Raw genomic sequence first — 15,072 nt, 5'->3', positions numbered from 1 at the left:
GCTCTTCCTCCACAAGAGCTGGTGAAGGCAGGCAGCTTTGCCCACTGCTGTGAACCGCTGTGGTGATGGGGCAGGAGACATGCATGTGGCTTTGTGAATGCCATGGGCTCTGTGAGGGCAGGGAGCCCTGCAGCCGCTGCATAATGCCTTCAGTGCCTCTTCCCTCCCCTCCTCACCCTTTCTGTTCGCTGCAGGCTGGAGCTGTACCGCAAGGTCCACAACCTCCGGATCCTCGCGTGCGGGGGAGATGGCACGGTGAGTCCCCTGGCCCCTTCATGCCTGCAGTACCCTTTGCATCAGGCCTTTCCAGTGCCAGCAGCAGCCACCCTCCTTGCTGTCATCCAGAATGGGGCAAAATGTTCACACTGTGTCTGTGGTCCAGCTGGTGGCACTGGATACTGTGGGTCCCCTCATGAACTGCTCCAGGGAGTGCTAGTCTGTGGCATGTCTGGATTTGTTGCTCGTTTGGGCGGCGTGCATCCTCACTGGGGTTACTGGTATCTCCCGCAGCACCCATTTGGAGCATTAAAGACTGTGAATAGCCTCGGTGGTGGCTAAGGGGACCCCATCTCTGCCCCTCTGCCATTGCTAGTGCTGCCGGTCCCTGAAATAACCAACTGTTTCTTTGCACTCTCTTGCTCGAGCAGGTGGGCTGGATTCTCTCCATTCTGGACCAGTTACGCCTCAACCCACCTCCTCCTGTGGCCATCCTACCTTTGGGGACAGGGAACGACTTGGCCAGGACGCTGAACTGGGGTGGGGTAAGTGATGGGCAGAAGAGCTCACTGCTGACAGAGGGGGGCTGAGCACTTCGACTCCATTTCCAGACACACAGGTGGAGAGTTGCACTGTCTGGCTGTTTTGACTTTCCCTAACTACAGACCAACAAATAAGCACAGTTTGGATGTTACCGTTCTTCTGACATTTTAATTATTCTGAATTAGGTTATAGTATATTAGGACATTAACAAAAGCAATTGTTATTTCAAACTTTGGGAGATATTTAGAAGGAAGATGTATTGGTTTTAAATTCAAAGTCCCACTTTGTTGAGCATTCAGGTAGAATTGATCTGTTCTGCATCCTTTGCTCTGGGATGTCTTCCCAAAGAAGATGACATCTCTGCAGGAGGCGGGTAGGAGACTCACCAAGTCCTGCTCTTCACCAGGGTTACACAGATGAGCCTCTGTCCAAGATCCTGTCACACGTGGAAGATGGGAACATTGTGCAGCTCGACCGCTGGAACCTCCATGTGGAGCCAAACCCTGACGCAATCCCTGAGGAAAAGGATGAGGCAGCTGCTGACAAGGTGGGACACCAGCTCTCCACATTTGTTCCTTGCGCTGGGGGTCTGCATTCTCCTCCCACTGGCTCAGGCAGCCCCAGCACCTGGGGCTGCGGTGTTGGGCTTGCATTTCCCTGCTCCAGTTCCATGGCTCTGACCCGTGGCACTCATGGTGAGGTATGTAGAGATCAGAACTAAATGTCCACCAGAGGCTTTTAACCACAACTGGCAGCAGGTATAAGCCCAATCCCCTCTGAGACTGTTTCTTTAACAGAAACATGGGTGATTGCAGGTATCTTGGAGAGCAGAGTGTGTCCCCTTGAGCCATGTCCCTTACCCCTAAGAGCCAGGGACCATCATCTCAGGCTGGTGACCTCTGTATTTTCCTGGGGGGAAGGCAAGCCTCCAGTCCTTCAGCTTTTTGAGCATAGTGCATGGCTCTGCCTCATCTTTGCCGTGGCCACACACTGACAGCCTCATCTTTGTTCTTCCTTTCTGTTTCAGCTCCCCTTGGATGTCTTTAATAACTATTTCAGCCTTGGCTTTGACGCGCGGGTGACGCTGGAGTTCCACGAATCCCGAGGTATGGGGGGGTGGCAGGGCTTAGGGCAGGGTCTAGGGCGATGGGGTGCCCCAGAGGTTGGCCCAGAAAATGCTCCTTGGGAAAGGAACAAGAGGATTGCCCCATGGACAGGATTGGAGGTGAAACCTGAGGAGCAAGTGGAGGGTACAGAGTGGGAAGAGGGGTGCCTGCCAGGGGAAGAGAGCTGGGGGCTGCCTCCTGGCTGAGGCTGGCTGGAGAGCCATGTCTGGGGGGAGCTGGCAAGTAAAGTATTTCCATGTGCAGGCCAATGACCTGGACTTTTTTCTCCTTTCCCTAGAGGCCAACCCTGAGAAGTTCAACAGCCGGTTTCGGAATAAAATGTTCTATGCTGGGGTGAGTATGTGGCGGGTATCTGGTCATGCCTTCATAGCAGCCCTTAGTGTCAGCTGGAGCACAGGCATGGCCCTGGCTCCTGTCCACACCCTCAACTCACTCATCTGAGTTACATGGGTCTTCACGTGCACCCAAGCTGAGCCCCCCCAGAAGCTGGAGAGGTGCTGGAGAAGGGCTGCAGCCATGGGAGTCACAGCTCCTCTTTGGCTGTGAGCACTGCTGGCGGTACAGCTTGCTCTCTGGCCCGCATTACAGTTGCTGTCTTGATCTCCTGCCACTATTGTTCATGTTCTCCGGCTCACGATGGTCACCCAGGCAGGACCTCCCCAGAGCTGTGGGGAGGCAGGCTGTACCCCCTGCAGAGGAATGGGAAGCCTTTCCATAGAGTCCCCACACTACTTTGGTCTTTTGTTTTGTACCTTGGGCCAGTTACAGCTCCCTGGCTAATTATGCCACCCTCCTATATCTCACCTCTAGAGCTTTGTGTCTGTGTTGCCTTTGTTCATCCATCCCCCCCCATCCTCAAGATACCTCCCTACCCATGTGGCTGGGTGACCAGTGTTTAAGCAGTACTGAAAGCCAAGTGCTGCTGTGTACCTTCTCGCATCTCTCCTGTTTGTGTCTCCCCTCCTCTCTCTACAGTTAAACCCAAAGGGGATCCTAGGATCTGTGTAACAGAGACCATACTGTCTTTCCTCGTATCTCTAGATGAGGTCACACCAGCTCTGTTTTATGGTACTTCATTGCAGCTTGAGACTGAATTTGTCTCTTGTGACTTGAGTCTTTCACAAGAGGAGCGCCACCTTGCCAGCTCTTCCCTAAAGCTGGGACTGGGCTGGTAAGGGAATATTGAGCAGTGTTACTAAAGGTGCCCTGAGGTTTTTGGTAGGCAAAATGGCCAGAGGAATGGATCAGGTTGTTTTGGGAGGGGAGAAGAGAGGGCTTCTGCCAATGGACAAGGAAGGGAGTTGCTGCTCTCAGCAGCTGAGGTCTGAAGGTTGGTGGAAGGCTTCCTGGCTGCCCGTTTCGGTGAACATGTGGGTGCTAACACTGCCTCTTGCCTTGGCAGACGGCTTTCTCCGACTTTCTCACTGGGAGCTCCAAAGACCTAGCGAAGCATGTCAAGTTGGTTGTGAGTGTGCAGGGGTCCTCTGGGCCAGGGAGGGGGTTGAGCTGCCGAGGGGCGGTCCCTTGGCACACTGGGTATCTCGTGATTGGGGAGAGGGTGTGTTCCTGGGAACATTGGCCTCCCCTGCCTTGGAGGACAGTCACCATGGGGAGCAGAGGAGGAGGTAATTTCCTCCCAGGTGGGTAGGGTGGGCCAAGCCCCCGCTTACAGCAGCCTGAATGCCCCTGTGTTGTCTCCAGTGCGATGGGACAGACCTGACCTCCAAGATCCAGGACCTGAAGCCTCAGTGCCTCGTCTTCCTGAACATCCCCAGGTGAGCAGCCTCAGGACCTGCCCTCGTGCTGGGCTCCTCAGCCCCATGCCACAGACTCCAGCCCAAGTTGGGGGGTCCTGTCCATGCATTGCTTGCCATCCCTTCACAGGTACTGTGCAGGCACCATGCCCTGGGGCAACCCCGGGGAGCACCACGACTTTGAGCCGCAGCGCCATGATGATGGCTGCATTGAAGTTATTGGCTTCACCATGACATCCCTGGTGAGTCGGTGCTGTTGCCCGTTGTAGCTAGCAATGAGGGGAGCAACTGGTCCCATTGACCAACCATCAGCCAGCTCCCCACTTTCCCTCCTGAGGAGCTGTAGTGCTGGCCTGTGTGACAGTGTCTGCTTTCTGACATTTAGGCAAGGTGCTGTTGTGCCCTGGTCTCTGTGGATACCCTCCAGAACTTGGTTTGCTTGCAGCATCTGGCTGACAGTGGGTGCTCCCCGCATCCACCCCTCAATCCATGCTCTGCTCTCACTCTGGACCCTTTCACAGGCTGCCTTGCAGGTCGGTGGCCACGGGGAGCGGCTGTGCCAGTGCCGGCAGGTGGTTCTCACCACATCCAAGGCCATCCCCATGCAGGTGGATGGAGAGCCCTGCAAGCTGGCGGCTTCCTGCATCCACATCTCCCTGCGCAACCAAGCCAACATGGTGCAGAAGACCAAGCGGCGCAACTCCATGCCTCTGCTCAATGAGTAGGTTCCTCAGATCAATCTGCCACCTCCTCTTGAAGGGATAGAGGGGGAAGGGATGCGACTAATCCATCACTCCCAGAGGCATTTTGATCCTTTCTCAAGAAGGGTCTGGGAAGGGATCAGGTCACAGAAGTATGGCCAGACCCTGATGCTAGAGAAGCTGCTGGTGCCAAGCCCTCCAGACCAGTCCATGTTCTTGCCTGCCTTGGAGGGGTGAGTGGGATAAGAAGAAAGGGGGCTGTCACTTTCTGATCCCTTCCCTTTTTCTTCCCCCCTGCACGCAGCCAGCAGCCAGTGCCTGAGCGGCTGCGGATCCGGGTGAGCCGAATCAGCATGCGCGACTACGAGACACTGCACTATGACAAGGAAAAGCTCAAGGAAGCCTGTGAGTGACCAGCTGAATGACCAGGGGGTGGGAGCCACAGTTCCTGAGTCCAGTAGTGCCCTTGGCTCAGCTGTGTGAGGGTTTGGGGATGGGGCATGGGCTGCTCCCTTAGTTGTGTCTGTGCCCTGTCGTGCAGCTGTGCCGCTGGGGATCATTGTGGTTCCAGGAGACAGTGACCTGGAGTTGTGCCGGACCCAAATCGAGAGGCTGCAGGAGGTGAGGCTTTGTGTGGGAAGTGGTCGTGGCTGAATGCTGAGGATGGAGGGGCTCAGGGGAGGGATTTCTAAGCCATGGTGCACGCGCCAACACACATGCTCCCGCTTCTGGTAGCAGGACACAGTTTGCCTTTGCCCCATGGTGGAGGCAGGATCTCAAGCTGGACAGCTTGTTGCTCCCTGCTCTCCAGCAGCTTCTTTCTCATCTTTGCTCTTCTGACCTTGTTCTCTAGGCCCAGAGTGTCAGTGGCTCAGAAATATTACGGGACAGTGGAAAAGGCCAGCATACATCCTATGGGGGCCTGTCAGCCTCTGGGGGTTTGGGGAGGCCTTTCCTCTGTCCCTTCATTTGCTGTGCTGTGTTCCTTCAGCCCTCTGTGGGCTCTGTGTTTCCTGGCTCTGCTCCTCCCAGGGCGCCTAGATTAGGGTTGCTTCCCCCTCCAACTCTTTTCATTTGCAAGTACTAACTTTTGTGGTCCTGCCAATGTGCTTGTCCATGACCTGGACACAGGCTGTGTAACCCTTGCTCCTGGCGAGCAATGCCTCCTGAGCCCACAGTGTGCCCCTCCTGGTGCTGCACTGCTCAGTCTGATTTTTCTCAGAAGACTGAAGGGGCCTTGCTCAGTCCCCAGTTAGCTGGCTCTTGTGCCTGAGGGAATCCCATCCAGCACGTGCGTAGTGTCCTGCAGGGCTGGGTTGCAGAGCTGCTTGCCCGGGCTGGCACACTGGCATCTGCTCCTTGCTCTGCCTGCTCTGCATGCCTGTCCCCTGCCTGCCTTGTGCCCAGGCACTGGTGAGGACATGCAGACAGGCACTAGCAGCTCCCAGGCTCAGAGGGTAACACTTTCCTGTGGTGTCAGCAACCTCCTGCCTCTGCAACCTCCTGCACCTCTAAAGCTGTGCATTGAGGCTAGTGTTCCTTGGTCACCTCGTGGTTTACCTCTTCTCTCTCCTTGGGCAACCACTGTGCTCTGGCCTCAAACCAGGGCAGGGACCAGGGACCTTGGCCACACAGTGTGTAAGGCCAGATATGGCAGCACATTAAGCAACACAGATGGGATGAGAGAGGGGCTGGGGGCCTGCCCAGACGACAGCTGTAACGGCGCACCTTGCCTTTCTGCAGGATTTCCCTCCACAGCCCTCTGCTTTAGAGTGCCTGCTCTTTCAGGTGTGTATGGCCTTGCTCTGTCCCCTGGGCCCATCTGTGGTGTGCACCATGCCGGTCTCATGGGCTCGTTTTGTGGCACCTCTCTCCAGTGAGCTGGTGTGTGTCAGCTCCAGTCTGTCCTGTGCTGCTCCGTGTCACCATGTGCTGTGCCTGTGCTCAAGTTCCCCTTTCCATCCAAGCACCTGTGGTCTTCCATGTCTGCGGGGACCTCCCAAAGCAGGAGGGATGCTCTGGGGACAGATGGGGAGGCTGAGACACGACTTCATCCTCTCTTTTTTTTATACAGGAGGGAGATGGAGCCAAACCGAAGACACTGTCATCCCAGAAGCTGTCGCCCAAGTGGTGCTTCCTGGACTGTGAGTATCACCTTCCCCTGGGAGTGCTGGCTGTGTCTGGATTTGGGGAAGTGAAGAGACAGACCCTTAGTGATAAGCCACTGAGAGCCACATGGGACTTGGGACTCATGGATGTTGGGGTCTTTGCAGCTGAGTGCAGCAGTTTTTTTGCCCCAGGCTGTGTCTCTGGCTGCTGACCACGAGTGGAGCAAGGGGCGAGAGAAGCGAGGGGTGTCTGCTGGTCTCCTGCCCCTGGAGCTGAAGGCAGCTTGGCAGTGTGTGTGTCCCATCACCTTGGGACTGCTGGGGTTGCTCTCATCTGTCATGCAGGCAGGGGGCCCCCCTGCTCCAGCACGCTGAGAGCAAGACTCACCTTGAGCATCCCAGTGGTATGGGAACAGGCTCCTCACTGGGCTCCAGCTGCTTCTCCCCTGCCTGAAAGTAGCTTTCTCCTCTCCCTTTGCCTTTACTGACCAAGAAGCTCCAGAGCTTTCCCTCTGTACCTGGAAGTTGGCCAAGAGAAATGACTGCTGGGGGCACTTCATCTCCCTGACTTCCCAGTAGCAGGGCACAGAGCGCAGCAGAGTGCAGCCATGGGTTGCTAAGTGGGCCCGGGAGCCTCGTGGTAGGCGGAGAGGATGCAGTTTCTCCCTTTGGGGTTCCAGCCCTGCATGTGGGACTGCTGGCGCTGCTGCTCCCAGGTGTCACTACCAGGACTGCTGTACCAGGACTGCTTTCCCTCTTCCTGCCAGTCTCCCAGCAGCAGGTTCTGGGCTCAGGAAAATGTGTCAGGAAAGAGGCCAGAGCCTCATTCAAGACAGTGTAGGTTCATTCAAGCAGCTGAATTACAGGCCTTCAGCAGACGCTCCCTGGCTGTAAATCTCCAGCCAGGACAGGATAAACGGGGTTCTTTCACTCCTCTTATCTGCTCTGGCCCGTCCCCACTCTGTGGAGAGAATTCCCTGGGTCCCCAAGGGTCCCACCACAGCAACCTCGCCTGGGCAGGCACCAACAGCCTGGCAGAACACAGGGGAAGTGCCACCCTGGGTGGAGACCCAGTTGTCCTGGTGCTGTGCTCTTGCTTGTCCTGCTTTCCCCTGGTGATGCCTTAAGTCCCTGGCCCCTCCCTGCTCCCCCAGGGGTGGTAGCTGCATGGGTCTGGCTCCAGCACAGCCACTTGCTCCACTGGGTGTTGAAGGAGCTCCTCTCCTCCTGTGGGGATCTCTCCTCTAAGGAAGAGGGACGAGCAGAGGGATGCACTCAGACAGGCTACCCCACCAGCAACAAGCTGGAGGCTGGTTTGAAGGTCTCTGCTGCCATCCCAGGAGACAGAGGCTTGGATCTACAGCTGGTGGTGGTGTGCTCTGTTGTACCTGGCGGTCACAAGCTCTGACATGGCCTTGTGCTGGTCCACGGGACCTTACTCAGTCAAGTCAGCAGGAGGCTGAGCTCCCTCTTCTTCCAGCCCTGCCTAGTGTCACCATTTCTTGTTGCTCTGCAACAAGGTGCACCGTGTAAAATTGGAGTAGTTCCTCACCTGGTGCAAGTGAATGCTGAGACATGTGCTGCTCAGCCCTGAGATCTGTCTGCTCAGGTTAATGCTAGAGCACCCAAAAGTCCCCAGAAAGGCCATGGCGTCAGCCAGACATGTTCTTGCCTTCCCTGGGGCTCCCTACCTGGAGTCATCAAGGAGGAGATGGCAAGCAAAGGCGTGTTGCACAGGGGCATGGTGGTCTGTAGGCCCAAGGGGCTGTCTCTCAGGTAAAGAGAACAGCAGGGTCCTGAAGGGAAAGGGGCTGCTCCTGGTCAGGGGGTGCTCTTTGCTTTGCCGTGCCCTCCATGCCTCCTTCGCTACCTCTTGGTGGCAGAAGGCAGCCATCTCCACATCCCACACCAAGAATCACTCTGTCTCACTCTGTCTCTTTCTTACAGCAACCACAGCTGATCGGTTCTACAGGATAGACCGTGCACAGGTGAGCATGGCCTTGTCCTACGCCATTGTCCCCCCCCGGCATCTGCTGGGAAGGTGCTTGAGTGTCCTGCGTTCACATGGACTGACAGGCAGGCTCAGCCTTGGGGACACAAAGGTCTCGCACCACTGCCCCGCATCCCCCAAGGGGTGGTGTGACTGGCCTAGCCCAGGACCAGCCCCAGCACCTCCAGGTTCCTGTGGAAAGGGAGGAAGTGTGGGTAGGAGCACAGAGACTTGGGTTGGAAGCCACCTGCAGGACCCTAGAGCAGAGCGGGTAAGGAATAGCAATGTAGCAAGACTGGCCAGGCACCCACTGACTGGGGTCGTTTTACCCAGCATTAAATAATTTCCCTAATGCCCTGGAGAGGGGGACATGGAGATGAGGTGTATGGGTCAGCTGCTAGGTTGGGAGGAGATGGGAAGCCTGGAAAGGACAAGGAGATGCGGAGGTTTCCCTGGCATAGGTCTCAGGACTCTTTGAGCCACCATCGCTCTGCTGAGCGAGTGGGTTGGCTACAAGGCGTGGCATGTGAGGGGGTGGGAGGGAGCTATGGGTCTTGCTTATGAGGAGGCTGATTTGTGTCTTTCAGGAGCACCTCAACTATGTGACAGAGATCTCTCAGGATGAACTCTATGTGCTGGACCCAGAGCTGGTGATCACCCAGACCGTGGGCACCTCTCCTGCCATGCCTGACCTTGTCGACTCATCTGCTGTGCCCACTGGGCACCATTTTGCATTCCCTTCCTCTTCCTCCTCTCCACCCTCCTCTCCTGCCCCCAGGTAAGTCTGGGGTGGGAGAGAATGGGATGCTGGACCTCAGGAGGCATGGGGAATGATGGATGAAAGATGAAGCCGGGTTGGCTTCACTGCATTGATCCCTGGGCCAGATTACAGGGGGGGTCCCTGGAAGCAAGCGGGAATTCAGTGCTGAGTTAGACCAAGTGGTGAGATGCTGTCCTGTCCTCCCTGCTCTCTAGCCAGTGCTGCTGCAGGCAGTGGGGCATCACCAGGCGGCTTAGCTGTGAGGTCCAGCTCCAGCACCTGGTCCATGGGGCAAAGGGCATGGGTGTCTGTTGGCCCAAGTCAGGCCGGCCTTGGGTATGAGTGAGCAACAGGGATGGGGGCAGTAGAAATGGGAGTGGGGAAGGGGAAGAAGCAGATGGCATGACCAAAGAGCAGCAAAGTCTCTTGGCCTGCCTCTGCTCCTGCCTGCTGGAGGAGTGCCATGGGCAGGCTTCTCCACAGCCATCCCTCCACCCGCCGTGTGCTCTTTTGGGCAATCTACTGCCAGGACTGGCAGGGTTAATTATGCCATTTCTTCTTCCCTTCCAGCGCTGAGCCTGAGCACTGCCTCCCGCACAAAGGTGAGTCCTGTCCCACCCCCTGTCACACCCTCTCTCAGGTCATGCTGTTTTGGGTCCCCACCATAGTTTTTTGGCCCATCCTTTCCCTGGCGTGCAGGCAGGAGCCCTGCTGTCTGTGTGCTGGGTGGGAGCACAGAACCCTGCAGGCGGGTGACCGCAGAGGTGGGCAGGAGAGATCTGACAGTGATTTGTGGAGCGGCCCAGCCAGGCGCCTTCCCGACTCCACCATGTGGGAAATGGTGTGGCAGAGGGGTTAATCCCCCACCTGTGGAGCCGAGTGCTGTGGGCTGGGTTGAGGGGCTGTCCCTGCCAGGCAGTGGCAGGAGCTCTGGAGGTGGGAGCACAAGGTCAGGGGCCTCACCGAGCTGAGCAAATGGAAAGAGTTTCCTGGAGCTTGAGCGGAGCCCAATGCCTGGAAGTGTGAGTGAGTCATGGGTGAGAGGCGTCTCAGCCACTGGCCGACATCCAGGAGATCTGCTCCCTGCTTCCATTGCAAGTCATCCTGCCCATGGGCAGAGACTGCTCCCCCTTGCATGTGCACCTCCCTGGGGCTGAGGTCTGGCTGTGCCCTCAGCTACGTGGGGTCTCCCCCCTTCCCCTGGCTTGTCCCTTACATGCCTGAAGGTGGGGGAGCCATGTAAAATCAGCCTGACCAAGGGGTTAGCACCTGGCAGAGTCCAGCTGACTGCTGAGCCTCTGGTGCCCAGCCCTTGGCTCCCCAGTTAGATAAATGGCATTACAGCTTGGCTTTCTGACCCCAACCCATCTCTCTTTGCAGATGACCTTCTGATAGAAGCTGCCAAGAGTGGCAACTTCAGCAAGGTAGGTGCTCCCGCTGCCTGCTGCGATGTGCAGCCAGGGCTGGCTCTGGGTGCTTGCCCCGCAGCCTGCTCGGCTGGCATTCCCCTCAGGCTGTGGGAAGCCCTGCCAGCCGCACTCCACGATTGCCCTGGAGCAGCTCCTGTTGAGGGCCTTCCTCCAGGAGCAGTGGCTGGAAACCAGGCAGGCTTCTGGCAAGAAGCCCTGTTCCTTGCCTGGGGGACATGGAGGGAAGGGACTTGGCGGTGTGGCTGAGCTGGACAAAGCTCCCCGCCAGGTCCCAAATATCCCTGCAAACTGCTAAGTACCCCAGGGACACGATGCTGGGGCTTGGGCCTTGGAGCTGGGAAAGGCCACTCATCTCGAGCACTCTCGCAATCCTGTAGTTCCAAGAGCTGCACCAGGCTGGAAGAGACCTGATGGTGCGAGACTCCTCGGGCCAGACTGTCCTCCACCATGCCGTCAAATCAGGGAGCAAGGACATCGTCAAATACATCATCGAGAATGGTGAGCTGGGGTCAGAGTGCCACCCTTAGCAAAGGAGCCTGGCAGCCAAAAAAGCCCAAACCTCTGCTTAGAGGGGGGTGCTTCTAGGCTTAGATCCCTTCCCTCCAGGTTTGTTACATCCTTCTGGCATATGGGCTTTCCCTGGCATCTGTCTGCCAGTACTGGGGTACCTCCATGGTCATTGCCGCATCCTGGCAGGAACCAGCATGTCTCTGGGAAACATTTCTCAGTGTCCTCCTCCTGCCTTCAGGGCAGCCGACCTGTTGTTTTTGGCAGCTCCCACTGAAATAGAGGCAGCTTTATTTTTATTTAGGTATTTCTCTGTGATGAGTCCACAACAGCTCTTCTTCCCTGATCTCAGCTGGGCTCAGATGCTATTGCTGGCCTGAGCGCTTTGGAGCCAGGAGGTTTGCAGGCAGCATGGCAAGAAAGAGCAGCCCCTATGGAAAGTCACAGAGTGCAACTGGGGAGTAGGTGGGTCTGTCTCTGCCCTGCAACTGGGTCTCACTCGCCCTGCACTGTCTTTCTCTCCACAGCCCCTTCAGAAATCCTTGATGCCACGGAGGAGGAGAAGTAAGTTGCTGACTGACTTGTGTTACCTATTGGCCAGACCCTCTGCAAGGTAGCCAGTTGTCTGGGCGCTTATGAGCTGCCCTCACGCTAATTACCAAGCATGGTTCCCAGTCCACTCTGGACTGACTGTCCCCAAGCAGCACCTCCTCCTCTGCCAGGGCTGCCTGGACAAGCACGCAACCCACTGCGAGCTCCTGCTGCAGTCAATTTGCTGTCCCTTGCTGCCACCTGCACGTGCTGCATGTCCCCATTCAGGGGGGGCATCTCACATCTTCGCTTTCTCCTCCCCAGCGGCGAAACCAGCTTGCACCAGGCTGCAGCCTTGCGCCAGCGCACTATCTGCCACTACATCGTGGAGGCCGGGGCTTCGCTCATGAAGACGGACCTGCAGGTGATGGTGGGAGGGCTGGCAGTGGGGCTTTCTGGGGGGACCGAGGAGCTGGCAGGAGCAGGGCCAGCAGGATTGCAGGGCAAGGCTGCTTTGGCTGGCATCTTTGCCAGCCAGAGAGGAGCTAACAAGAAGCACCCATGCTTGCCCAGCGGAGCCCAGCTGCACAGGGGTTAAATCCCTCTCCTCCCCACACATCTCTCCCTGTTGTTTTATTAAATTAGAAGCCAGGGGCTGGAATGTCTCATCCCTGTCTTCCCCTTCCCACCCTCCAGGGTCAGAGCAAGGACATTCTCTCTGAGAGCTCCCTCCCAGCTGCAGGGCTCCCCCGCGGGTGGCTGTGATGGGGGCACTGGGACCTCCTCTCGGCGAGTGAAGCCAGCCTGCAGGGAGCAGGAGCAGGCAGTGGAGCCCTTTCCCTTGCATGCCGAGTTAATTGAGACATGCCTTGGTGCCGGGGAGTTGTGCCAGCCCCGGCAGAGGAGTCGTGGTTCCTGGGGCTGGTGGATGTCAGAGGGGACATGGTCGTATCTGTCTGGTAGAGGCTTGTAGTGATGGGCTGTAGCAGAGAAGGTGTAGTAACAAGCCAAGAAGGTGCAATCTGTGGGTCTGGGACACAGCGTAGGAGCCCAGCTGGGGAGTGCAAACTTGCTGGGGCCAGTGGAGCTTGGGGGCCACCTCAGACAATGCACAGCCCCGTTGCCAGCTGCCAGGGAGACGCTGTACAGACAAGCTCTGGCTCCCTGTCACCCCTCCTGGGTCCTGGCCAAGGCTTGGGCCTTGCCTAGTGCCCAGAGGGGGCTGGTCTGGCTGGAGACTCAGCCGGCAGAGGCAAGGGGAGAGGGCAGCTCTGGGGGCACAGCCCCGCTCTGCCCCCAGCCCCCTCATCTGGCTGAAGGAGGGGAGCAGCCCCCAACCTGCCAGCACAAAAGGGAGCCCCGCTCAGGCATGAGGGCTGCCCCGGGGAACGGGGCTTGCACATGCCTGTGCAAACACGCATCCAGGTTCATAGCTGTCTGGGGACCCCTCTGCGCTGCTGTGCTGACCTCGCGCGGGCCCTGGGTCACAGCCTGCCTGCACAGGCACGAACCCACCTCATTGGAAGCCTCAGTGTTGGACCTGTGGCAGGGGTTGGGAGCGGGCTGATCCTGCACCCTGCAGCGGTGAGGGAGGCTGAGCCTTATCGGTTGACGTGCCTCAGCCTGGCTGGGCAGAGGGGCCCTGGCAGCTCCGGTTTCAGGCTGTGGGCAGGCAGCGTTGCAGTGGGGCTTCTGCAGGGGGACGGAAAAGAAACTCAATTCCTCCTCTGGTCTTTCCCCCCCTTTGTTAAATGAGTGCTTGCGTTCAGGGGCTGCGGAGAGGAGGCCCCTGAGGAGATCTGGCACTGGAGCACGGAGCGGTCTGCCTACCCCTGCCTACATGTGTGCAGGGGGATGTCTGCGGGACCGTGGGGTGTAACTGGGTCTTGGGGTACATGTGCAAAAGAGGGGGTTCTCAATGCATCGCACCTCTCTGCCGCCGTGCACAGGTGGGCTTTTGTCCACAGCCACATCCAGGCCCGCTGGAGGCTTCCCCTGTCTGACCATTGTTTCTGCTGGAGAAATACGGCTGTGGGTCGCCATGGAGGCCACAGACCCTGCCGCAGCTGCCTGTGCCCCACTGCACACCAGGGGACGAGCCAGGCAGGCTGGGCATCCCTTCCGGGGCCGGTTTTCAATGGCAGCGGCAGAGCGCCAGGTTTCCGCGGCCTTTCTTAGCGGCACAGCAGAGCCCGGGCGCTTGGCGAGGAGGAGCAAGGAGCAGGGGGAGGGAAGGGCGAGAGGAGACGGAGCTGGGAGCTGTTAACAGATTTGCTTTTTATGGAGTGCGGGAGTTCATTAGTGGACACAGTCCAGATGGCTGCAATAAGCTGGTGAAATGTGATCCTCCTCCGGGAGCGGGAGCGCTAGCCAGGCTGCGAGAGGGAAGGGGGGTTGGTATTCCTGGGCATTCCCCAGACATACCCCTCATTCCTCACCCTCTCCTGCCTGCCTCCCCAGCGCCGGGGAAGAGCAGGTCACAGGGACCAACCTTTGTCTCCTCTCAGGGGGCTGGTGAACATCAGGGATAGATGGTCACTGTCCTGGCCCGCACATGGGGCCAATGGCCCTTCAGGTGACAGCTTCCAGCCCCGCAGCAGTGGTGGGCTCCTCGGAACCACGCTTTTGCTCTGTGGCGAGCACCTGGCCATTTGGCTACTGCCCACTTCGGGGCTTGGCTGCAGGCTCTGCTGCACCCAGCTGCAGCCACCTTTTTGGTGGGGGAGTGAGGGCACCTTTGGGTGCTGAGGTAGTGTTCAGGCAGTGCTCGGTGCTCTGACATCTTTTGCCTCCCCTATGCAGGGAGACACCCCCAAGCACCGGGCCGAGAAAGCCAATGACCCCGACTTAGCTGCCTACCTCGAGAACCGACAGCACTACCAGATGATCCAGCGGGAGGACCAGGAGACAGCTGTGTAGTGCTTGGCGTGCCTTAGTTCAGGCCAGCTCGGGCAGGACGAGAAGAGGATGATGGCGACTGGCAGAGCTGTGAGTCTGGCCCAGCCTTCCCTAGATGTCAACCTGGTCCCCAGAGGAGATGAAGCCAGCAGAGCTCTGCCCCAGGCTGGGCTGGGACTCTGTTTATGAGGACAGTGGGTATTTGGGACTTGAAGCCTGGCTCTCTGTGTGTCCCCCGCTTCGCCCCTCATCCACCACGTTCCCTGCCCTGGATGGGCTCCATCCCTGCAGCCCTGTTGGAGCAGGCCAGTTTGAAGCCCCGGGTCACCCTTGTGCATGGGAGTGATGCCAGTGCCCCTCCACAAACTCCTACCTATGATCCTTGTGGGATATCGTTGTTCACCCCCTCTCCTTGCCGACAGTGCCCCTCCTTTAGATGCTTGGCTAGGTTCATGTCCTGTTCCTCCTCTCCTGTCTGGCACAGCCGCAGGAGGCACAGGCTGTGCA

The 15,072-nt window shown here is 57.9% G+C and overlaps 1 protein-coding gene across 2 annotated transcripts in view; it reads left to right on the top strand.

Moving 5' to 3' along the window:
* Positions 1-15,058, top strand: part of DGKZ (diacylglycerol kinase zeta) — a 44,232-nt gene extending 29,174 nt beyond the window's left edge. For both annotated transcript variants that reach the window (XM_035902907.1, XM_035902906.1), the window contains 20 exons: positions 195-255; positions 648-761; positions 1,166-1,306; positions 1,787-1,865; positions 2,164-2,219; positions 3,289-3,351; positions 3,588-3,661; positions 3,771-3,882; positions 4,162-4,361; positions 4,646-4,746; positions 4,883-4,962; positions 6,416-6,485; positions 8,397-8,437; positions 9,027-9,217; positions 9,770-9,801; positions 10,580-10,623; positions 11,007-11,127; positions 11,664-11,700; positions 11,992-12,091; positions 14,470-15,058. In XM_035902907.1, the coding sequence (XP_035758800.1) occupies positions 195-255; positions 648-761; positions 1,166-1,306; positions 1,787-1,865; positions 2,164-2,219; positions 3,289-3,351; positions 3,588-3,661; positions 3,771-3,882; positions 4,162-4,361; positions 4,646-4,746; positions 4,883-4,962; positions 6,416-6,485; positions 8,397-8,437; positions 9,027-9,217; positions 9,770-9,801; positions 10,580-10,623; positions 11,007-11,127; positions 11,664-11,700; positions 11,992-12,091; positions 14,470-14,586 (1,834 nt within the window). In that variant the 3' untranslated portion in view covers positions 14,587-15,058. The remainder of the gene's footprint in view (positions 1-194; positions 256-647; positions 762-1,165; positions 1,307-1,786; positions 1,866-2,163; positions 2,220-3,288; positions 3,352-3,587; positions 3,662-3,770; positions 3,883-4,161; positions 4,362-4,645; positions 4,747-4,882; positions 4,963-6,415; positions 6,486-8,396; positions 8,438-9,026; positions 9,218-9,769; positions 9,802-10,579; positions 10,624-11,006; positions 11,128-11,663; positions 11,701-11,991; positions 12,092-14,469) is intronic.
* Positions 15,059-15,072: the final 14 nt, after the last annotated feature.

The sequence above is a fragment of the Egretta garzetta genome, unplaced genomic scaffold (assembly GCF_000687185.1).
Source record: "Egretta garzetta isolate BGI_Z169 unplaced genomic scaffold, ASM68718v1 scaffold329, whole genome shotgun sequence".
NCBI classification, from domain to species: Eukaryota; Metazoa; Chordata; class Aves; order Pelecaniformes; family Ardeidae; genus Egretta; species Egretta garzetta.
This window is presented reverse-complemented; position numbering and strand designations above follow the sequence as displayed.